Raw genomic sequence first — 24,493 nt, forward strand, 5'->3', positions numbered from 1 at the left:
AACTTTTGATTATATCCATTGTTGGGTAGCTCACACAACTATATGAAAACCTCATTTGATCTTATTTTCCTGATGGTCCTGAGGACACTTGCATGAGGACTTTGTTTTAGGTTTAGGACTTGAAAAGTGTAATGATCAGAATCAAAATTTTTGAGAGCTTTAAGCTGTATGTCACTGACTTCAGCCAAACCATCTCTTCTGACTGTACAGTTGCTACTCTTGTTATCGGTAAATACATGAAACAGACTGTGAGTACAGGTCATCCTAATTTTGAATGCTTCAGTGATGGCAGATCCCTCTGTTGACACCCCAGCCATTCAAGGCTGCTGCTCATATTGAAAACTGTAGTCAGTGCTGGGCTACTTGTTCTCTACATCCTCTGACACTCTGCAGAACGATGCCCATCTCTGCAGGCTGAGCCTCACTGACTAGATTTGACTGCTGCATACTTACTGCAAGGCACTGACAAAACTGCTGACAGCTGTTTTCCCTTGTTCTCAGCTACTAAGTTGCTGACCTGACCTGTGCGAATCAAGTGATTTATCTTCTGGTCAGCAAAGTTGTGTTTACTGACTAGTTTGGAAGTAACTGGGAAGTAAGAAAAAGGGAGATGATAGTAGGAACAGTATTTATATAAGAATAAAACAGTTTTGTATTCATTATGCAGGGTTTCATTTTGTATTTAATCTGGTCTAGTTTAGCTAATGCCACAGATGCAAATAAAAAGGTTTATCTATTCAGTCACAATAATTTAAATAATTGTCTTCTGTAAGCATCAGTTAAATGGGCCTATAAAAATCACGGTGATTGCAATATATGTCATGGCTTTCTACCTTTCTTAACTCCAGCAAGATATCTGCCAGTTTTCCAGGTAAACCTACAAGTTCCACAGATGCCACTTTGGTGTTTTCAATATGAATTAGGCTACACTCCCTGGATGGACAGGTTTTTTGGTTATCATTGATTTCCAGGTTATTAAGGTTTCATGATTTAATGTTGTTGGGTTTTTTTCTGTGAACTAAAGCAATTGGTCTAAAATACTTCCCAGCTTCTTCCCCAGTATTATGGTTTTGAGAAGCATTACTGCTTCATCTGAAATGTGTATCGCCAGCCAGGAACTTGCCACTAACCAACTCACTGCAATCGTATTAAATGCAATCTACCTTATGTATAGAATTTCAACTTTGTAAATGCAATTTTACCCTTATAACTTTCCATCTTTTTCTTTACTTTTAACTCTTTACAGTCCTTCCCTCAAAGTTTATAACATTATTCCACTGTAAGATAATGCTGGGCATTTCTGTAAGAGGTTCCCCTCCCCATATTGGCAAAACAATTGCAGCACACTAGTTCAAAATGCATTTCTGGTCAAAGGAATATACAGTTAGAAGGGATGGCTAAGAGAGGCATTTCAGTTATAGATGATACGCATTCCATTTCAGCTAGACAAGCAATTGTGTTAATCCTGCAAGCCTCAACAGTTCTTTGGGTCTGAAAAATGTTCAGCGTTTTACATGTGATTATTAAATTCTTTGATTTTTTTTTTTTAACCTGCTTTAACTGTCTTCACCACTTTTAATTTTATTTCTTTTCTTCCCTTCCATGATCACGGTAATTTCCAATCGAATACCAGAAGTGGTAACTTGATGTAAACCTAGGTGTGTATAAGTCAAGTATCTGCAATTTCGGTGAACACAGTTACAGTTATTTAGTGCACGTGTTGGAGACTTAGGTGCATAACCACCCTCAGAGTTAATGGCAGGTGGCCATGTAACATTTTTCTACAACAGCAGGCAAATGAAACTCCACTACTGATTTCCATGCAGTGCTAGAATAACTTGCATCAGTCTCTTTGTTCCAATCTGCTAGCTTTTAAAAAGATTGTATAATAATATTATGGCTAACAGTACATTTGGTAATGCAAGGTCAGAACCTGCTCTTATTCTGGAGACCTGGTCAGTGCATAGACATGGTTTTAGGGTTGGCAGTGGGAGCTGAGTTCTGACCTTACCCTTACCTTTCCTTGGTGACAGTGGACAAAGTTCCTCAGTTTCTCAATAATAAAGCATATCTAATTTTCTCATGTCCAATTACAGTTTTGAGGCTGAAAGTGCTATTCATTGAGCTTTTCTTTAGAGATTCATTTTATTCACCTATTTCAGAGATGGGAACATTCATTGCGTGATTGCCGATGTTCACTGTAGATGAGTGGGAACTGCTGTTCTGAACCATTAGATCCTGTTTAGACTGTTGTTACCAACAGTATGCTAAACATAAGCAAGATACACCGTGTGCTAAACACTCTGGAAAATGATGGTGAGTGTTCTTACTGAAAATGCACATGAGGGTATGCCTAACAGAATGGGAAAAATGGATGAAGGGAGGAAACAGTGGAATAAAATAAGGGAGGCATAGTATGCTGCTCAAGTTGGCTGTTCCACCACATGCTGAGTCTGAGAACAGCCCATATGAAACCAGGGATGTTATCTGTAATAGTAATATGTGTGGCTTTTCTAAAACACTAAACTGTAATTCTGTTCTCATATGTTTCCCCTATTATTGATTATCAGTACAGAGCTGGCTGCATTTGGAGACTACTTTTTAAAATGTATGGGTTATGTTTCTGTAACTTTGTTTAAGCAGATATTTGAGGGTGCTTGATAGAAAATAAAGCAGGCAGAGTTTCCTGGATTATCTTTGGAGGAAAATTTGTTTGTATGTATGTATTTTCCATGTGTAGCAAAGGGTTCCTTTAGCCACAGGGTGATAAAACAGAAGAGCATCTCCACTTTGGAAATCTAATATTCTGACTTTTTGGGGAAGAGATTATAATCTTTGCATGAAACAAAACAGCAAATAAATCATTTTCTGCTGGCACAACTACAGACACAATCAGAAGGGGTCTGCTTGACTTAATGACAAATGAATTAGTGGAACAATCTGAAATGAGGGTAATGTCTACCGCACTTTGACTTCAGGGTAAGATGTTCCAGGCCCAAGAAGGAAGTTGTACAAAACCAGTCAATTTAATTATCTGTCAGAAAGAAAGAAATTATTGCTCAGTGTCTGGTGTTGAATGCCCTAAAACTATAGGGGCTCCTATGCAGTAGCTACTTAAATGCAAACAGTGCGTGTTTCCAGTGCTTAATCCTGTATAGAGTATTTCACAGTTCAGTGATAATCCTCTGAGAATATAAACGTATAAAAGTGTGGAAAACAAAGGGTTGTAACTGGTAATCATTTAAACCTGCTTTACATTAAAAAAATAATTAAAGCATCTACAGTAATATTAGGGACAGAACTGCAATCAGCTGGTTTATGCCTGCAGTTCCTCTTTCTTCGCATTTATAAGCTCTTCTGTCTTCATGCTTTGATACATGGAAGCAGCTTACGCATTGATTGTCATTGGCAACAAGCTATTGGCTACATTGCAGTGGAGGTGGAAATGTGCAAGATATTTCAAAAGAAGCTTCCATCAAAATATGAAACCTGAAAAGACAAAATGAGAAAGTTTTATGGAATGTTAAGGAATGAAATGAATGTATACTCACTGTATGTAATCTGCCTGCTTCAATTTGAACTTGTACTTTCCTTCATTCTTGCTGTCAGTGCTGGGAGCACCTACTGATTTTAGTGTGAAGTCTTCTGAAGTACTTTTTCTGTATCTGCTGTCCTGCTTTTTGGCTTTTGTTTTGGTTTTACTAACCTGTTACGGAGAATGGCATTTGTAGAAAGATCAGAACGCCGAAGAATTTTCCTCTTTCCTTCCCTTTTCCTTTCCTTTTTAATGCATTTAAAATAATTTTGAAGTTTGCAAACCAGATTATGATCCATTAGTATTCACAGGGTTTGGGTTGTGGGGTTCTCCTCTCCTTTTTTTTTTTTAATTTATTTTATTAAATTAACTCTGAAACACAGAGAGGCTACAGGTCATTTTACTACTGTATTTATGGAACAAAGAAACAAACAGCCGTTTTCCAAACCTAAGAGGAGGGCTAATAATAAGTGGAAATTTGCAACTGTTCAATTATTTTGCCATATCTTGTATTTAGTGATATTGAAAAAAACATGTGTGTGTATGTTTATATATGTGTATATTATACACATGTGTGTATGAAATATATATATAAATAACTGGCTATTGTAGCTCACTACTATTTGTGAAGTACAAAATAATGGTCCAGAAAATAGAGAGTGAAGAAACTGTCTGAGATGATGTAGAGAAATTATTACGTTAAATATAGTTTTGTTACATTAAGCATTGTTAATCACTTGTTCTGTAATGAGATTATTTTTCTGAAGAAAATGACTGCTATGGAAAATCTTGTTACGTTTTACCTGCAGTTATCTAATGAGTCCAACAGCCTTCAAAAATGTCTTGCAGATAAAAGTGTGGAAACCTCGGTATCTTAAATTACATACAAATTATTCTTGAGGTTTTTCTCATGTTTTTTATTTACATATCTGAACATAGACACATAATTTGTAAATCTATATATGCCCAAATTCACTTAGAGAAGCTACTCAGTGAAATGAGAAAGCACTGTTATTTTTAAATAACTAGCTGTATGTGTGGCAAATGATCACCATGCTTGTTGTAAAAGGTGGTTTGCAGTTTGCACTACATAACTCATCCTTAAATTGCACATTATTTTCTCTCTTTCTTGATCCGATGATTACCTAAATATGGAACAAACAAAAATATCAATCCACATCGATTTGTCAGTTAAATTGCTGCTTCTGAAAATGACACATTTATAGCATGGGCTTGCACCCAAATACAGAAAATAAAGTTCTGTGCAAGGCTTCTGAAGCTGCCTGTGAAATCTATGGGTTACACCTACACCTGGTAAATGCTTCTGTGTTCAGAAAACATGCAGTTAGGATCAAGAGTGAGAAGATGCTTTGTCTTTTGGTGATGGACAGAGAGATAAGGAAGAAAGATAAATCGTTTGGGGCAGAGGGCAAAGATTAAATAGGATATGAGGTAGGCTTTCAACTTTGGACTTCAGAAATAGAAAGTAAGTTATTAAGCATAAAGTTCAGCATTCTGTTATTTCATATATGAAGACTGATTGTAACATAAGCAATATTTTTTTAGAAGAAATTTCTTTATAAGCATAAGATATTTGTTCATCCTGTTTGGAGAGGGGAAACATACAGATTTTTTTCTTTGATATTGACTGCTTCTTTAGCCAGTTAAAGAAATACGATCTCCTTGCTGTTCCTACTGAATAAATGTAGCTGCACAGGTGCCTTTGTTCTGCATGATGAAACAGGATTACCTGAAATGTGGTATCTCATTTGGATACCATTAGGTGCGTTTCTGAAATATCATTTGCCCAGCACCACAGTACTGTCAACAAGAAGTCACTTCCCTGGCTTCTTTGCTATATGGCATAAATGTACTTAGGAGGCTTTGAAGCCACTTCAGCAAGAAAGTTGCTAAATTCTTTATTGTTCTTCTGTTAAGTATTTAGATATTTTCTTTATAATCAGAATTCTAAAAAAATGGTGAATATATCCACTTCTAAAAAAAGTTACTCCTGCAAGAAGTGAGTATCCATTAGGGAACATGACCTTAGCCTCCTATGCGGCCTGTTACGGCAGAGATGTTTATTAATCACGATTAAATAGCTTTGGATTACATATCCAGGTAAATCATAGAGCAAGTACCTCCTGTCTGTATGTTATATTATCTCTGATTTCTATAAAGAAAAAATTAGCATTAAATGTCTTCATTATATATCCTTGCAGTCTCACCATTTTTTCCCTTACATCCAGACACTTCATCACATCATTTATTTCTAGACCTTTATAAGAAAGCAGGGTTAACACAGAAGTATGCAGTGCATAACGATGAAATTTTACTGAATTAGAACGGTTTTGCTTTATTATCTCATTCTTCTTTACATTCTTACATTCTTCTGTAGTTTTCCATGGTATGTATTCAGATTATGAGAAATGTAGAAAAATATCAATTACTGTTTATGCTTTTCCCATACCAAGGCCACATCTTTTAAGACTTTCTGTCTCTCAAACTCTCAAACAAACAAACCAACAAAAAATCTGAAAACATTCTGTAAAGGATTTGCTATATGGGAAGTTAGGCAATTATAAATCTTTGCTTTGCTAAGTGTTGTATTTAATTTTCATACTTTCTAGTGTCACTTTTGTGTTTTCTTGCATGAATGTATCATTTGGGTAATTAAAAGCCTCCATCATAAATACATTCTTTAAAAGCTTTTCCACTTGAAAGCTATGAAATGAGGCCAACAATTGCAAAGGGACAAGATACAATCTTAAAAACAAAACAAAACAAACAAAAAAACCCAAAGAATTACAAACTTTAAAGCTAATCCTGTGATTTTAAGACAAGCAATTAGTTTTGAGTCAAGTCTGGCAATACAGTTTTTCTTCCATAATTCGCTGTGCCCAGCTATGTAAGGCTGTGGAACAGTGCAGTACCCAAGGAGAGAATGATATGAGCTACGGGCTGTAACCCTGAGTATCTTGTCTGGAGCTGTCAAAATCTCAAACTAATTTTCCATTTACTTCCCCAGAAGAAATGCTGAAGTGGAGCAGAATCCTTATCCCACAGGTAAAATGAACAGAAAGAAACGTGGAAAACCTACACAGGAATGTAGGGAAGGAATTTTCCTAATGACAGGAATAAGCTAAAAACATGATCTTTGGAGTTGCTGAAGCCAGCAGTCAGTGACAAGAATCCATTGTTCACTGTTCCTGGAAGCTTTGTAGCCCATAACTCAGCTGGTCACATCTATTACCTTCTGCACACCTTCTTTTTTGCATCCTTGCACAATGCAAAGCTTGACTTCAGAGGGAGCAGAATTAACTTGTAGGAAGGACAGGCTGAAATGTTGACGAGTGTCTTGAAAATAACAGCCATTTGATGTTCTCTTGCCATTTTCTGTTACACTTTGAGAGGGCAATTTTGGTCCCCAAGTACCTAATCATGCAATTTACTCAGCTGGATGTGAAGTCCTCACTGAAATGTGTGAGAGCTTGGAGAACACTGTGCAACACCTGAAGAATGACTTAAATTCTGAATAAATATATAATGTATACTGTTTATAACACTTTTTATAATTAAAAGATTGGCTTCTGTGGTTGTCAGTATGTAGAGCCTTTTTCTAATTGCTTAACTCAAGGTTCAGGCAAAGCAGCAGCATCTACATTAAGATCATAACTTTCTTTCAAGATTACAAAATACAAATATTTTAAGTGTGTATGTTATTGATGACTTTTATGAATTGTGTATACAAATAATTATATATTGTGCAAAAATTGAGTAACGTGCAAAGAACAAGCATCTGAATAATCTGATTACTGCAGTATATCTAAATCTTACATGGCAAAGTTGATTTCTATTAAAAATCAAGTTAAATTCTTTATGTAGTAGTATTCTACAGTCTGGAAGTGTTGGACTGCTAAACTTCAATGGAGAAAAAACAAAAATGGAGGTTACACAGTATTGTGATGGAAATGCTGACTCTTGACAGTTCAGGAACGTCAGAGTATTTCATTTTGACTTTTCTTCTGGAAATACTTAACACCACTAAGGATAAAATTACTTTTTAATTTATAGCTTATCTCTCTGCACTTTTTTGTAGTGGTCAGAGTTCCCTATTACAATTCTTCCCCAAGGCTATATCTTAAAGTTTCACTACAGCTGCCATTTTAAATAAACTTTTAAGAGTGTGCAGAAAGGAAAACCTCTCTCTTCCTCAGTGACTCTCAAAAAATGCAAGTTCCATCAGGATTATGCATTAGAGAGAACCTTGAGCTGTTTTTCTTAAGGCCCTGGTGGTTACTCAGTCAGTGTACTGTTCAACTCTGTTTATATTTTGTTCGCAGTCATTAAAATCCGAGACACACGTGCTCATATGCATTTCCAAGCATGGAGGATTGTGAGGGCATGAAAATGACTGAAAAAGATAGATATATTGTGTGATTGCTGCTTGATGTCAGCGTGCATGAACTGCTGCTTACCTGGCATCCGGCTGTCCCTTTTTGTTGGCTGTTCTAGTTTTGCTGTCATGCAATAATGTAGCCAGTGGAATAGCCAAGTAGGCTTTGAAGCGTGAAAAATGAGTATCTCAATTGTAGTGCCCCTGCTACCAAAATCCCTCTGGTTTGCTTCCTTGGAGTATTGACTTTCCAGTCTAGTGATTGTGTTTCAGTGTCTGCATTAAATGCTTAATTGCTATTGTTTTAACATAGAACAGATACAATGTAGGTGAAAACTAAGTATAAGTTAAGAAAAGGCAAGGCGAAAAGTGGTACAGTGGAATTGCAGGCAGGAAGAGAAATGGAGGAAAGAGTATGAAGAACATAGGAAAGAACAGAGAAATTCAGTGTTTAAAATTTGGCAAGACAGTTTAATGACTAATAAAATGAATTCCAGTTACATGAAATGGGTATTACTTTCATGTGACTTTTTTCTTGCCAGCCTTTATCTGATATCTTACAGTAATGTCTCTTCTCTTTCAAGGGGAGAGTTCTCTACACTCTACACATTTGCATGAATGCTAGCATGGCCTGCAGGAATATACCTAGGATGCAAGCCTGAGCATTATTCTGGGGACTGATACATACACACATATGCTAAACCTTTTGTTGGTGTCTCTGCCTGGTTTGTTTCTATCCGCACACTTTATACAATATTGAGAACCTACAACGAAGGGATAGTGAGATGAGTAGATAACGTTTGTACTTGGAATCCAGAACCTGTGAAATAGATGTGTTTAAAACCCATATTCTCTCTACAGGGAATTCTTTTTCTCGCAAAGCATCTGCAGCACCTTTGTTACTTTCAGTGTCTTTTGGTTTTGATTTAGGTTAGGGTATTTTGGCTCTCAAGAAGTGTTATTGCTTTCTTACAGCTAGATAATAATCCTCTTATGCCCAAGAGGATCAGTAGGCTGAAGTAGCCTGACATGAGTTAATGCTGCCCTAGTTACCGTAAAGCTGGAATTTTTGTGCTTGCAAAAGCAAGTAATACTTTGCTTTGTGGCTGGTTTTCCATGTTTAGCCCTAAGTTCCCCTGGTTTCTTTGGATCAGTCTCCCTTTGATAGTGATTTGTTGCTTGCTTGGTGATCCCTCTTTAGAAAGAGAGAATGCTTCAAAGATTTGTTGTTGAGTATTTTTCAGTCCTTAGGACCTGAAAATCCTCTTACCATGCCTATTCCAAGTATAATGACAGTAAGGCTGAGGAGGCCTGTAGGTAGCCATTTTGTGCTCTATAATAGCCCATACTACACAAAAGATGGATAACTAAAATTCAAATTGTGTTTGGGAAAAAAATGCTTCATTTATTTTTATCTGCTGACCCTTTTTTTAATTCACAAACTCCCTTGAACTGGACTGGCTGTTAGCAAGTTATTGCAGGACAAGTATTTCAGTTGAGTATTTTCTCATTAACTTAATTTTGATGTCATCTCCAAATGAAAGTCATGTTAATTAATCTTCTCTGTTTATCAACACGTAGGCAGAAAAGAAAAAAAAGCCACAACTAGAAAAAAGACTATATCTAAGTGTATTCCAGTGTTCTTCCTTTCAAATAATTCTGCTCTTGCCCATTGTAAAGGTGAATTCTTTCCACAATAAACAGTGCAGTCCCACACCAGGCCTGTTTCCCGTTCATCAGACATCACCTTAATGATGGTTGAGGTAATTTTGTATTGAATTGCTTACTTATGCGTTTTTCCCTGTGGCGGACAGTGTCTGATGTAGCAGGTCAGGACTTGTTTTCAGTGGTATGTCACTGATGTGATGCAATGAGTCTCAGTCCCAACCAGTGTTGAGTAACAGATCCACTAGTTAAGGCTGACTGTATCTATGCATGAATCAAGGGACAGTGGAGAACTTGTTCTTCTAATAAAACAGTTTGCTTATTAAACATCATCTGACCAAAAAAGAACTTTTATTTTGAATTCATATGCTTATCACAGTTTCTTAAACGTTTAGCTAGCATGGAAGTTGGGAGACAGTTGAAAGCCATACAATTTGCATGAAACTCAAATGGGATCTATCTGAGAAAACAGTTAGGCTTGAAGGAGAGGTTTTCCTTTGCAGGATGTTTCTGGAAAGGAAAGGAAAATAGAACTAATGGTTAAGTAGAGCCTCATATTACAGGCTTTTGTCTCTGATTGTCTAGAAATTGAATTAACCTCTCTCTTGTGCATATCATTTAAAATGTAACTTTGGAAAGGCTGCACAGAGGTTAGGACTCTGAAGGTCTAATAAGCAGAAGTAGTAGCAGAGGTCCTTATGCTTAGAGAAAGGAGGACTTGTGACAAGAAAGAAAAGGAGGGGAGGAAGGGGAAGAAATGTTAATTTTGGCAGTCAAGTTGACAGAACAGATTTGTCTCCAAGACCAATAGTTGTAAAAGTAGGTCAAAAGGGTCTGCTGAGTAAACAAATGGAAGTTTGTTAGTTCCTTCCAAAGATGATACTTTCTGTGTGCACTATCTGGACATAACAGAAGACAGAAAAGGAATTCGTTAGTCTTTTAATTACAGAAGACAATTACATATGGTTTTAATGCCACTATCAACATTTTTTCACCTTCAGGAATAAAAGATCTATTGTTCATAAACAGAGAGTTTGCCCACAGTTGTGACTGTTAAAAAGGAGAATTGTCTTATGTGTAAATCTACTAGGTTTCTTAACTCTGCGTTCTAAAATAAGCATGTAATTTCAAGTTTTACAATCTAGTATTTTTAGAACGTTTTATAACATGTTTTACTTCTGTTAATTACGTATAGTTTACTAATAAAAAAAGAACAACAAAAATGAGGCACTTTATTTCTAAAGACTCCTCACCGTACTATGTAGTATCTGTCATCCTGTAGTGTTGCATGGTTTTCCTAAATAGGTAGAGGGGGGTTGTGTAACTCCTTGGGGTTATTTTGTTTGAAGGAGGTCAGGGGGAATGTAATTTCCTAGAGAGGAAAAATAAAGACTGATTCTGAAGTATTACTGGATTGTAACTGCAAAAATTGTCTCATAAACCTTTACAAACTGAAGGAAAAATGTCATTTTATTTTTTTTTTTGGCTGGCATGTTTTATATCTTTCCAAATTATTTTTAAAAAATCATCTTTTAATTTGAATTGACTCTTCCTAAATTTCTGTGGATGTAGGTTTGTTGTTTTTTTTTTTAATCCTTCCCACAGTAGGAAATTAAAAATATATGGGTGAGGGAAGAATGAAAGATCACTTTTGAAGCTTGCTGTCAAGAATTTTTCCTTTTGTCTTTGTCCTCACCACAGCAAGATTTGAATTTGGGGATGGCAGAGGAAGGAGAGGGAAAGGAGGACAGAGAACATGGAAAAGTGCAGGTTATATTATAGGATAAGAGGAAAGGAATGAAAAGTGGTAAAGATCAGAGTGAGTTTGTAGGACTGGAGCAGGAATAACAAGCTCAGAAGGACCTGGCAAAATTTGTTTTCAGGATATAGTGAATTTGAGAACAGAAGGAAGGCTGTCCCAATGATTTTCCTTTAATGACTTAGCAATCTATCACCCCTCTTAAAACTGAATAGCAGCCCCTGTAAGTAAAGAATTATCCGCTTCTTCTTGCTGGGCTGCTAGAGGTCTGGACTGCTCAGGGAGTAGCCTATGAGACTATGACTAGCTGGTATGAAGGAATCAAACAGAATAAAGGTGGGAGCTGGTACCTTCATGGCAGCAGTGTGTGCTGAAAACATGGACTAGCTCTTCAGGCAGCCTGCCCTGGAAAATGCTTGACTGACCCCATGTAAACAAAATAGGTTGTACTTTTGCCTAGTCATAAGTCACCCCAGATAAATGTCTGTTTTGCCTGTACGTAAACCCATTGCTTTTATTGCAATATCTTTTTGGTATTGGGGCGTGTTTGGCATTGGGGCATATCTTTTTGGTAGTGGAATATGCATTACGTACATACATAAAAATCCAGAGCTAGAAAACCAGTTTATGTTCCTGATCCAAGGCAAAAGTAAACCTGTTTCAAGTTTAGCAATATGGAAGCTGTACCATGGGATTATATTAGGGTGACTGGGCATGACAGACAAAAATCAAACATCCTGTGTGGAGAATTGATGAGTATTAGGAAGAATGGAGTAGTGAGTTAAAATGGAATTAATTAGACTGCGGTCAAAGCAAGCCAGTACATAAGACACACAGAAAGCATTAATTCTCCCAAAACAGGACGGGGAACAGTTTTAAATTATAGGTGATTTCCTTAGCATTCAGAAATGTCTCACTACCTTTTTAACAAAGTTTATTCCAGCAGGTTATTTCTTTGCAAATGTCATTAAACACTTCAAAACACCATATGCTGATTTCAGTAGCAATTTAGATTTTTGCAGCAGAGTGTAATGTCTTCTTGTGTGCAATGAGCCTGAACCAATCCTTTATGTTCTTTTTTCTTTGTCTTTCTAAATGTGTGTGGGCTGCAGATGGTTCTGTGAAGGAAAAGAACTCCAGAATTCCCCTGACATTCAAATCCGTTCTGGAAGCGGAGGACTTCATTCACTAATTATAGCAGAAGCCTTTGAAGACGATACTGGACGCTATACTTGTGTGGCTTCAAATTCCATTGGTGCAGATAGTACATCAGCTGAAATATTCATTGAAGGTAAGAGGTGACGTAATAAGATACTTGATGCACAGAGGAAAAGATAACTCAGATGAAGTTTGGTTTTGGTTCTGTATATTAAGATTACATTTGCTTTGGTGATATTTTTATGGTGTTCCTCTGCTTCCTTTTAATGCAACACATTTAGAACACCTCATCATATTAATTCAGGTATTCCAAGGAATGTCCCAAGAATCAGTGGGTAGATTGCCATTTATTTAAGGTACAGGAAAGGTAAAGAATGGAAAAAGATGAACAAGCAGAGCTTTTGTCATGTGGTTGGCTTTTAAGTAATACCCTCTGTAAAACAAAGATTTGACTGGAAATACCAATAATGATTTTCATGATAGCAGTAATCCCTGCCTCAGTTCTGAACTTCCTTCCAGTGCAAATAAATGTGGCTGCCCCAAGTGAGTTGTCTTTAGTCATGTGTAAGTATAGAATCATAGAATAGTTAGGGTTAGAAAGGACCTTAAGATCATCAAGTTCCAACCCTCCTGCCATGGGCAGGGACACCTCACACTAAACCATGTCACCCAAGGCTCTGTCCAACCCAGCCTTGAACACTGCCAGGGATAGAGCATTCGCAGCTTCCTTGGACAACCCATTCCAGTGCCTCACCACCCTCACAGTAAAGAATTCCTTCCTTATATCCAATCTAAACTTCCCCTGTTTAAGTTTTAACCCGTTACCCCTTGTCCTATCACTACAGTCCCTAATGAAGAGTCGTTCCCCAGCATCCCTATAGGCCCCCTTCAGATACTGGAAAGCTGCTATGAGGTTTCCACGCAGCCTTCTCTTCTCCAGGCTGAACAGCCCCAGCTTTCTCAGCCTATCTTCATACGGGAGGTGCTCCGGTCCCCTGATCATCTTCATGGCCCTCCTCTGGACTTGTTCCAACAGTTCCATGTCTGTTTTATGTTGAGCACACTAGAACTGTACACAATACTCCAAGTGAGGTCTCACAAGAGCAGACTAGAGGGGCAGGATATAATTCTTTATACTTGGTACACTGACTTCAGGTTGGGTTAAAAGTCAGTCATACTGGTTTTGTCCAGTATATACTGCTAGCACTTGTCAAGATATTTCTTCATTTCAAAATGAGTCATAATTCAAATATTATTTTCTCTGAGGAAACTAAATGACTTAACCATAAGTAAAATTATTACCTTTTTATTTTAGAGGACTGTATTTTAGACATTATTATATTAATTGAATACTTATTTTAGTTCATGCATTTTCAAACATTATTTTACCAGTTTTGTAACTCATAAAAATTAATTTAAATGATTAACTGAAAGCATAAACCAAATTAATATAACAAATAGCCATAACAAACCTAAATAATACCATACCAAAATGATTTAATAGCTTTTGATTGAAAAAGCAATAAACTTTTCACTATCTATTAGCTAAATCATAACAGATGTGCATTTATAGGGTTTCTTTCATAACGCTCTTTTAATATCAGAGCTTTGTCATCCTACATTGGGATATAATAGCAAAATCCCCAAGACTTTTCTGACTCTTACAGATTCTAGTAAGACTTTTCTTACAGAAGTAAGCATACTTTCAGAAATGCTCAGGTATAGTACAAATATATAATACTGTGTGAACTTACAATAACAGAAGCAACACTTGTGCTAGCAACAGCTAGGTAGAGAGATGCAGTGAATAAAACAATGCCTTTTTTGAGATTCAGCAAAGTCTCACTATGTGGAAGTCCTGGCTTGAAGTTTTACAACATGCAACTTTGAAAGAGAACTGTCCAGGTTGTTAGGCGCCTTCCCCATGATCTTTAAGGAAACCAGACTGTCGCACAAGCATTACTTTGCATGCTAATAGTCTTGATGACACGCATCATACTTCTGTGCAGCAGGGCCAGTCACACAAGACCTTTATCCTTTGCTCATGAGGAATACTTTCATGCAGACCCACTTTGTAGACTTGACATTGCTTCTCTCTTCTTACTTTTTCTGTGCCACTTGTTGCTTTGATTTTTGTAGTCTGAACTTTGTAATAAAATAAAATAAATAGGGTACTTGGGTACCTCAGTCCAAGCTTTGTTTCATTGGAATCAGTCTGTGCTATACTATTCATATAGCTTATGAATTCCTTATGATTTGTATTAGAATACAGCTATCCATATGTACACACAAATCCTTTGAGGAATAATGTGTCCTGCATAAATGTTTAGAATAAATGTTGTGTGAAGTACCTGTTCTTTGGAAAAATTAAGACAAAGGGAATAAATGCTTTCTTTTTTTTTTTTTAAGAAGTGAGTACAGGGTACTGCCAAACACATACATTATATCAAGCCTTTCCTGGCAAGAAATACCAGTACATAAATATTATGTATAGGTTAATATAAATAGTCTGAACTGTGGAGATCATGGGAAGCAAGTTTAGTCTGAAAATGTCTGAGCAACTGAGTTGCTCTTACTTAAGGTTGAAGATTTGTTATCTGTATATAAGCCATATGTTTGCTTAAGCTTCAAGTTGTAACATTGAAGTAAATAAAATTACACATTTCCACTAGAGTAGTAGTAGCCAGATTTTTTTTGGCCGTATTTCCTTCAAGATGGAGGAAGACAGCTAAAAGCCAAGGAAAAAGAGTTGGTTATGATTTCTGTAACTGTCTAATGTACATAGTTTCTATCTCTATCATATATGAAAAACTGCAATAGTTTGTTACAGAGCATTCTCAGCTCTTAAAGTGAAATGCAAAAGCAGCATGTTTTTTTCTTTGGAATTTAAAAGTTAAATAAATCAGTAAAAAAGTATGAGATTACTGAAAATAACTTTCTTTTCCAGGTGCCAGTTCCACGGATTCAGAAAGTGAAAGTTTAATTTTCAAATCAAAATCTGGAGCTATGCCACAGTAAGTGTGCGAAGTAGAACCAATGCTGTTCTAATGTTCTTGGTAAGAGGCACTGGAGAATCTGAGGTAGTTTTAGATCTAAATAAGCATCTGGGGTATATTTGTCCATGTCTTGTCTTTTCCTCTTCTCTTGTGTGATACAAATGTGTAGCATTGTAACTAGATTGTATTCATGTGCTTGGTCTGTCAGGGAAGTCTGGTACTACCTTGACAGCTCTTTTGCTGACATCAACTTTTCATATTCATGAGTAAGCTAACCAAATCTTCATTTGTAATCACTCAGCCATGTGCCTCTAAAACAATCATGCAGAGGCATGCAATTAAAGAAGCAAAATGCATTTTATTTTCTATCTTAAATCAGTACTTCTTATTGTATGTGAAAGTGTAGATTAGTGAGAGATTATGTTCTACTTAAGCTTCCTCCAATGTTGATCTTTTCAGCTGATAATGATATATTTAAAGATGTAGAAAATACAAGGTAGCTTACAGGTTACAAACTATCATATTCTGATTTCAGATATTATAAAGTGTTACTGTTTTCCTTTTTTTCAGGGCCCAAAAGAAAACCACTTCCGTTTCCTTGACAATAGGATCTTCTTCACCAAAGTCTGGAGTCACCACAGCTGTAATTCAGCCTATCTCTGTGCCCAGTCAGCAGGTATTTTTAGACACCAATTTTTAAATTAGTGAAAGTATTTTAAAATTTATTTCAACATTTGTAAGTCCTGAAAAACTCTGTCATTTTGAGGAATTATGTTATTGAACTGTAAACTTATGTTACTATATTAAGAATGATGATCTTTAATTATGTATATATCCAGTAAATGGGGCATAAAAATATACATATGGATTTTACACAGTGTGTATCAACACAGCATGTGGGCAGCTGACAGATCTGATGGTGATGAAAATTACAGAGTATATCACTTAATAGTGACTTGCTCCAAATCCAAAAGAATATAGTACAAATGAATGCCTACAATATGTTTTAGCAAATGTTTTAAATTTTGTTCTTAAATAAAATACTGCTGTAATTTCTCTGGGCCTTTTAGAGAAAATTAGATTTTACTATCTAGATGTTAAATGTAGGAAATCATTGTTCATTAGTGTATACTAAGTTTTAACGCCACTGTGGATGACTTAGAGTTTGAATATAAATCAAAATGCAAATGAAATAAAAATCTCTGTTAGATGGTACAGGGTAAATTCTTTTCCCTTCTTTTGGCTAAACTTGATAAGCTTTTAGGTACCTGGATTTTTTTATTACTACAGCAGTCAAGGGATGTAATAACAGGAGAGGCAAAAAGGCTTCAGTGCAAAGGGCTTACTTGAAGTTAACAAGAGTGAAACTCTCAAAATACTTCAAGGCAAAGACAGTTGGATACAAAGTTCTCATGGGAAGTACAGAAGCCTTTAGAGCTTGTGTTTTGATTTCAGAAATAAAACAGATTTGAAATGGTGATGTCACTCGAGAACTAGAACGAGAACACCATAATAAGACTGTACATTTGAGTGCTTGCATTATTGCATAGATATATGCAGGCCCTATTATTGAAACCATTATTCTTTCAGTTTTACAGCATTGTTGCATTGCTTTGCAGGTTCAAAGCCCTACTTCAGGCCTTCACCGTCTGGATGGATCCAAGCCTATCTATTTTTCACCCATTTTTACAAAGGTATGTTTTATCCATAATTATTTTTATATCATACTCCTGTAGTCCAGTAGGAAACCTCTAAAATACAACTTGAATTGAAAATAATATTTTCATAGTTACTCAAAACATCATTTCCATAGCAGTAACTATTATTTCATCATAACTTGTTGAAGTCAAAAATGAAGCAGAGAAGGTATTTCTGCTTATAAGTTCAGAAAAATAGTTGACTGAAAGCTAATATGGAATAGCAAGTAGTTTTGCCTAGACGGAAGAGGAAACCTTGTTCTCCACAACTGTCTAGCTTGGCTCCATCATAATGCCTTTCTCATGGCAAAAATCATAAAGGTCTGATTCTATCCCTCAGAATTCTGCACTGGTACTGCAGATGTCACAGGAGAATGAACAGTGGAGGTGCAAGGGATAAGAGAATGTGGTTACTGCAAGATAGGGAGGAAGGTAGTTTTCTAGAAAGAGTAGAAATAGGAGAAATCCTGCCCTCATTCAGTAACTACCAAAGCAATCAAAACTCTACTGTTGCTTCCCAGTCCTCATATCTCTTGTCTCTGAAATCCAGTATTAACTGCCTTAAACCAGTTGGGACATACCAAACCAAAATTTTAATTACACAAGAAATGAACCGGATATGAACAACAACAAAATATACTTAATCCGGGATGATGTAAATTTCTTTCTATCCAAACTTCAAGTAACAATCCAAAGATTTTTAGGTTTCCATGGAACAAAATTCTTATGTATTTGATTAACTACAGATCTATATAGACTAACTAGGGATAACTCTGAGCTTAGGCCTATCTTCAAATGCTTCGCTACACTGAAGCCTAAAACGTTATTAATAACCTGGAAAGGGAATGCAACAGCCAATACAATACAAAATAATTGATTTATTATAATTTGATTTGTAATCTTAAGTTAGTTAACAAAGGCAAAAATAGTGTCTGTCTACTGTCAATTTTGTTACTTAAAATACTGTTTCTGCTCTCTCATTGTAGTTCTTCATAAAAGATTTAGATTCTTCCTGATTTTTTTCAGATATACATTAGAATTAATTTCCAGCCATAATACTGTCTCAGAAGCCATCCATACGCAAGCTAATATGTCCTAACAGCATGTGTGTCATCTAATTTTGCTTGGTTGGTTATAAATGGCTCACAGGAAACACAGCTCCACATTCTAGAGGTTGACCTGAAAGCAGCACAGCTACTCTCTCAGGACCAAGTCAATCAATGCGTAGTTAGTTGCAGAATTTTAATTTCATGTTGTGGAAGAAGGGTGAAAAATGAAAGGTCAGACTGCAACTATTGGCTTATTATGATCTCAGGAATTAAATAGTCCTACAGCTTTTCCATCTTTGGTCATGTTAAGAATGTATTTGAAAATAATCTATTCAGTCATTTTAAACTGTATATCTCATATATTAAATTTAATCAGAATGAAATACAGCTTACAGAAAATGGCTATTGCAAAATAAAATGACACAATAAAATAAAGTTGAAATATTACAAAGGGAAGAAAAGACTATTTTTAAGAATACAAAATGCTCCTGGTTCATTTGAATTGTGATTGATATATTTCAGGAGCTACAAAACTCCACAGCGTCTGAGGGACAAGTCGTAGTATTGGAATGCAGGGTCAGAGGACTCCCTCCCATTCATGTTAAGTGGTTTCGACAAGGCATTGAAGTTCAAGATTCTCCGGACTTCAGAATTCTCCAAAAAAGTAAGGCAGTGTTGTAGTTTAACCCCAGCTGGCAACTAAGCCCCGTGCAGCCACTCGCTCACTCGCCCCCAGTGGAGTGGGAGAGAGAATCACAAGGGTAAAAGTGAGAAAACTTGTGGGCTGAGATAAAGACAGTTTAATAGGTAAAAAGCAGAGAAGGCCTTGTTTCTTTGTAAGCACTGCTCAGTGACAAGTAAAACATCCCTGAATTATCAACACTGGGTCCAGTGAAAATCCAAAACAGCCCATACTAGGTACTATGAAGAAAAATAACTCTATCCCAGCTAAACTCAGCACATTCTGCATCCCTTATTCCATAGCATTTACCTCATGCTCAGGTCTCACGCTATTTAATACATCCTTAGTAACCACTACCCCCTTCCCGTCCTTTGACATAATACACAGGTATCATTCCCCTAGTCTGTGGACCACCCCTGTGAAATGTCTGTAAAATGTCCACAAATGCCCACAAAATGTCTGTTGACTTCATTTGCTCCATGATTTTGGGCTCCATCTGTTACGATGGACACTCAGGGCAGGAGAGGTGGTGTGTTGCATAGAGTTACTTGGCAGCAAAGCCAGCTGAGGTTGGGTCACTGCTGTACATGCACTGTTATTGTAAGGCTTGTCCTCCATTGGCTCAGGTGGTTGCTGCTATAGTAATTGCTGTAGCATGCAACTCAAATCATGGGTTACAACATTTTAAAGGTATATCCATTACAATCTCCATCGCTGGTCCTTTTGGACCAAACCATGAGCTTTATCATTGGAATGACCTCATTCTTTTGCTCCTAGCCTGGTGTGCTGGTTTTGGCTGGTTCCTGCTATGTTTCCACCCCTGGGGCAGTTGATTCCAGGTGTACTGGATGCCCCTCCAAGTGAAAGCAAACTGTGGCCTGAGCTCTGCTGCCAAAGGGATTGAGTAAAACACATTAGCTGTATCAGTTGTGGCACACCACTTGGCTGCCTTTGACTCCAGTTCATATTGAAGTTCTAGCACATCCAGCACAGCCACACTCAGCCAAAACCAGCACAGGCAGTAATCTGAAGCAGCTATTCATACAGGGTGGGGAAAGATCGTGACATAGTCTGTCAGGATTGAGTTTTGGATACAGTCCTCTCTTCCTCGCATTTCAGTGATTGTAATGGCTAGAAGAAATAATTGAACTACTGCAGCCAACAGACAATTTAGCTCTTCCTTATTTTGTAATGTGTCTGCACAGATTCTGTACTTGTCTACAGTATTTCAGTATAATGTGTTCATTCAGTATACTGCTGTTCATTAATGGAATCTCTAATATTTTTCATGTTTGTTTCCCCTCCTTATGATGTGATATACAGAGCCACGATCTGCAACTGAACCTGGTAAGAATCATATGAAAAAATAATCTCTTGATTCACTGGCTCTTTGAGTTTGTACTGAAGCCATAAATAGAAAAGTGTTTCTGCTGAGCATTGGTAATATGAAACCCCCATAAAGACAGTGTTTCTTTATCACACCTTCCTTACTCTACACTGTCCTTTACATCAATTCCTTTATTAGTTAAACAGTAAATTCCACTTAGACCCTCAAGGAGAGACTCACAACTTAAACTTTGAAGGAAACTTTGTTCTCAGAAAATGAGCAATTTGCATACCACTGAGGAAAAAGAACAAATCCCTCAAAATTCCATTACCCAGATTGTACTTGCAAGAGTTTCATAACACCCAACCACTAAATACTAGTTTGGCCAGTCTAGCTTGGCAGATATGAACTGTCTTAAATACAAGTAAAAGCTGATCCTCAAAAACAAGGGCACATAGAATTTTTCTAGCCTATTCTCAAGGTAAAAGTCCTAGGTTTCAGAAAGCAAAGGGGTTTTCCAACTACAGTTTTTTCTCTGGCTGCTTCATTTTCCTATTATACATCTTTATATGCTGTGGTGGTTTCTTCAATAATAAGTGGATGCTAAAAAACTGAGAATGTTCTTTAATTCTTCTGAGTCAAACAATGTGTAGAAGACAAGACAGTGATATGGTCTGAGCCTTGCATTAAGAGGGTGGCTGGTTTTGCTTGAATATGCTTGAATTTGGAAAGAGATTTAATTATGGAGCAAAAAGATAAAACTGAAAAGTTTTCTAAGACCTGGGTATTCCCAAAGAGTGTCTCTGAACTGAAGGACCTTAGCAATGGGGGGATGTTATGAAATCTGGGGGGTTGCATTGGCAGTCTGACTGCAGGGAGAACAGACATAGCGGCTAAGTGATGTTTGTCAAAAAGCAGTTTGGCTATGAAGATATGGACTAGAAAACAGCAGTGACAGGTTAATCCTAAGAGAAATGCAGCTTTCTCTTAGGTTTTGTGGAAAGGAGAGGAGGTGCAGAGGGAAAAAGCTCCTGGTTTCTTTATCAGTTACTCAATTTTCTTACTGCTTCACAAATATACCTACACACATATACCTATTTTACTTCATGACCATCATACATATATGCATATACATACACACATGTGTGTGCATGCACACATGCATACATGCTCTGTCCTGACAGTTAATATTTAATTGTGTGCAGCAGCATCACCTCTAGTAACAGCTGATGCCCAGTACATGTAACTGAATGATTCAATTAATGGAGGCTTGAAATGTGAGCTATGTGAAGGATTGAACAGTGCTAGAAAACCAAATTAACCTGTAATGAAGAATCTCCAAGTGCTAACAGTAGGCAATCATAACCCAAACTGTAAAGTTTAAAAATTGTAAGTTACAGTACAGAACAGTTCAAGGAGAGTTTCAATATCATTTCAATCCTTTTGATATGAAAAGAAATAAAGGAGAATAGATTTGTCTTAAAAAAGGGCAAAACAATCAGATCAATGGGTTGACCTTTTCCCCCTTCCCAGAGAAACTTATTTCTTGACCAAGTAGTATCATCTTTTCTAGATTTAATCTACCAGTGCTATGAGAATAGTACCTGGTATATCTAGGTCACTATTACCAGGAGCTTCTTTTCTACAAAATGACTTGAACTGCATTCACTTGGCTCCTTTAACATGATAGAAAGGATCTGAAAGGACTGAAACTACACAAAGTTTCTACAAAGTCCAAATTTCATAGCATATCTGAGGGTTTTGCTTTTAATAGCGGATTTAAAACTGTTCTGTCAAAACTCACAATCCTGAATAATGTTTGCTTCCTTTTGTAATCTTTTTTTGCCCCTTCACCCTCTTTAGGCAACATAGTGTGTATTATGCTACGTCAACAAAATATTTCAGAGCAGGAATGCACTGTTACCTAGTAGAAAGGAGAAGTGCTTGTTTGTTTGAGACAAAAGGTTCAAATTCCATTCTGTGAATAATTGAATACAAAGGAAATTGTATATTATGCCTCTTGCTAGAAGTCTTTTTTTATGGGCAACTAAGTAATGTTCAGAACTGCTAGCTGCAAGGTTTGTATGGCCTGACAGATATTACTGTGGAATAAGTAAGAATATTTATGATAGCTCACAAACCTAGCAATTTCCTTTCATAACTACTAAATGAAAGAGGAAATACAAGGTGGGATTCTGAGTCAAAAAAATAATATCCTTTCCAGCCTTGTAACATACCTGTACCACCATGTTGATGGTACATGCTTCCCATGTCTGCTTAGCTTGCAGACCCTGAGAGAGGATAGCTGAAGGCTTCTAAAGAGTGCTAGTTAGTGGATCCTTACATGAAAGGTGTATTTCGTGAGTTTTCCCAGGTACATAAAAGTTACTTACTATCAAGGTATCTTACACCACTCTCAAGGTAGGTGGCAAGGCAAGAGCAGGAAGGCATCTCAAAATACTATTTTGTAACTGTATCACTGCAGTTTAATAGACATAACAGTAGTAAATGCCTCACAGCAGTCTGTTGTTTGGGGTTTTCTTTCATGCTTGTAATTCCATTGTACTATATTTATAAGAACCCTTCTGCTACTCAAAACCTATGAAAGAGTTTCAGTTTGGTATTTTGTTCTCCCTGCATTCATTGAGCTAAATAGTATCCCTGTAAGATTTGTGCAGTATCAGTTCCTACTAAACCCTATTAAATAATGTGCACTGTCTTACTCTCCACTAAAATTAATGACAGTACACTTATTGACTTATTTGTGTAGGAATTGACTCCGTGCTTGCAAAGGGAATGTAAATAAAGTTTGGGCAAAATGTAAATATTTCTTTTTGACATAAATGATGAGGAGTGTTTCGTGTATTAGTAGTAATACTGTTTTATAGGATGCCATGAAGGCTCTTAATTCTTCTACAGCAGGAAGTTGAGTGGGTACCAGAAATACAGTAGGTACAGCACTGGTTTGTGATGCAGTTCAGACTCTGAGAAGCCAGACAAAACTACTTGCAGAGGAAGTTGTCCATAAGCAAACACACAGCTGGTATTCAATGCAGATGGTGAATATATGTGCAACACTGGTTTGAAACCAGCATGCCTATGCTAGATAAGTATTTAGAATTTTGAAAAATGGACATGATTTGTAAAGATTTTTCCAAGTGTACAGCTTCCATGGATTTTTACATAAATTGCAACAAGTTGTGTTGACTTTAATTGCTGGTTGTCAACCAAAGTCCAACTGTCAATAAACAATTTCTAGTGCTCAGAAACATCAGTTGCTTTTTGCTAGGTCAGTATTAATTATGTAAGAGAAAAATGTTCCATGAACTCACATAAGTAAGAAATTAAGAAGCAAAGGGAGGTTTTTTAGATACTTTTTTTGGGTACATTCTATCTATCCTAATGTGTTTTGCACTCCTTTTTCTGTCTAGACAGAAATCAGTTTGCATCACAAATCTCTCTAGACTGCTTTGTGAATTAATAGCTAGTCAGATTACATAAAGCCAACATCACAGTTTGTCAAATTACCTGCTCTTTCTTCTTTCTTGGAAGTTTTGACTTTATACTGACTGAATCCTTCAAAGAACAGGCTGCCTGAGAATGAAAAATCCCATTGAGTCATTTGCCAGCTGTTGGTATTTTGACCATTACTCAGCTGTCTGGAGGCAGCCACAAACTGTATTGAATTACATTAAAACAATTGTCTAATGGCATGTAAGAAGAAAACTATATGAAGTAATTTTTCTTAAATTGCCAAGGAATTGCCACATATACATGCTTTATTTTCCTAAGCACGATACTGTGTGTGTTCACCAGAAACATCTCAAAAGATAGTCATCACTTCTCTTGGATTGTACTTTCTTGTTCCCTGTCTGGCTGCTGTGTTCCAGTAAGCATAAGGAAGTGCTGTGTAAGTCCCTTAGAAATCTCCCCATATTTCTGCGTATTGGAAACAGAAAATATATGGCAAATGTTACAGAAATCCTTACTGCCCTCTCACACAAAGAAAATCAGCTTTTTGATAGTTGATGAGATTCAAAACACAGAAACTTCAGTAGGTCTGCGTGCATGTTGGATCCTTGCATTTTTTAGTGAAAACGAAAGGATTATGACTAGGAGTCTAGCTCTCTCTTTCACTGCTGAGCAGCAAAGAAAGGCTTGAAGAGAGCTGTCTCCAATGAGCTATAGCTCAAGATGCCAAATGGAGAGGAAAAACTGAAAATAAACTA

General features: G+C 36.7%; 1 protein-coding gene across 4 annotated transcripts in view; it reads left to right on the forward strand.

Moving 5' to 3' along the window:
- The window catches only part of PALLD (palladin, cytoskeletal associated protein), a 194,993-nt gene that overhangs the window by 57,051 nt on the left and 113,449 nt on the right, over nt 1-24,493 (forward strand). For all 4 annotated transcript variants that reach the window (XM_062619889.1, XM_062619734.1, XM_062619802.1 and 1 more), the window contains 6 exons: nt 12,468-12,646; nt 15,461-15,527; nt 16,080-16,185; nt 17,129-17,203; nt 18,778-18,919; nt 20,261-20,284. In XM_062619889.1, coding sequence (XP_062475873.1) covers nt 12,468-12,646; nt 15,461-15,527; nt 16,080-16,185; nt 17,129-17,203; nt 18,778-18,919; nt 20,261-20,284 — 593 coding nt within the window. The remainder of the gene's footprint in view (nt 1-12,467; nt 12,647-15,460; nt 15,528-16,079; nt 16,186-17,128; nt 17,204-18,777; nt 18,920-20,260; nt 20,285-24,493) is intronic.

The sequence above is a fragment of the Pezoporus occidentalis genome, unplaced genomic scaffold, assembly GCF_034315485.1.
Source record: "Pezoporus occidentalis ecotype Australia unplaced genomic scaffold, CSIRO_AGI_Poc_V1 ctg1, whole genome shotgun sequence".
Taxonomy (NCBI): Eukaryota; Metazoa; Chordata; class Aves; order Psittaciformes; family Psittacidae; genus Pezoporus; species Pezoporus occidentalis.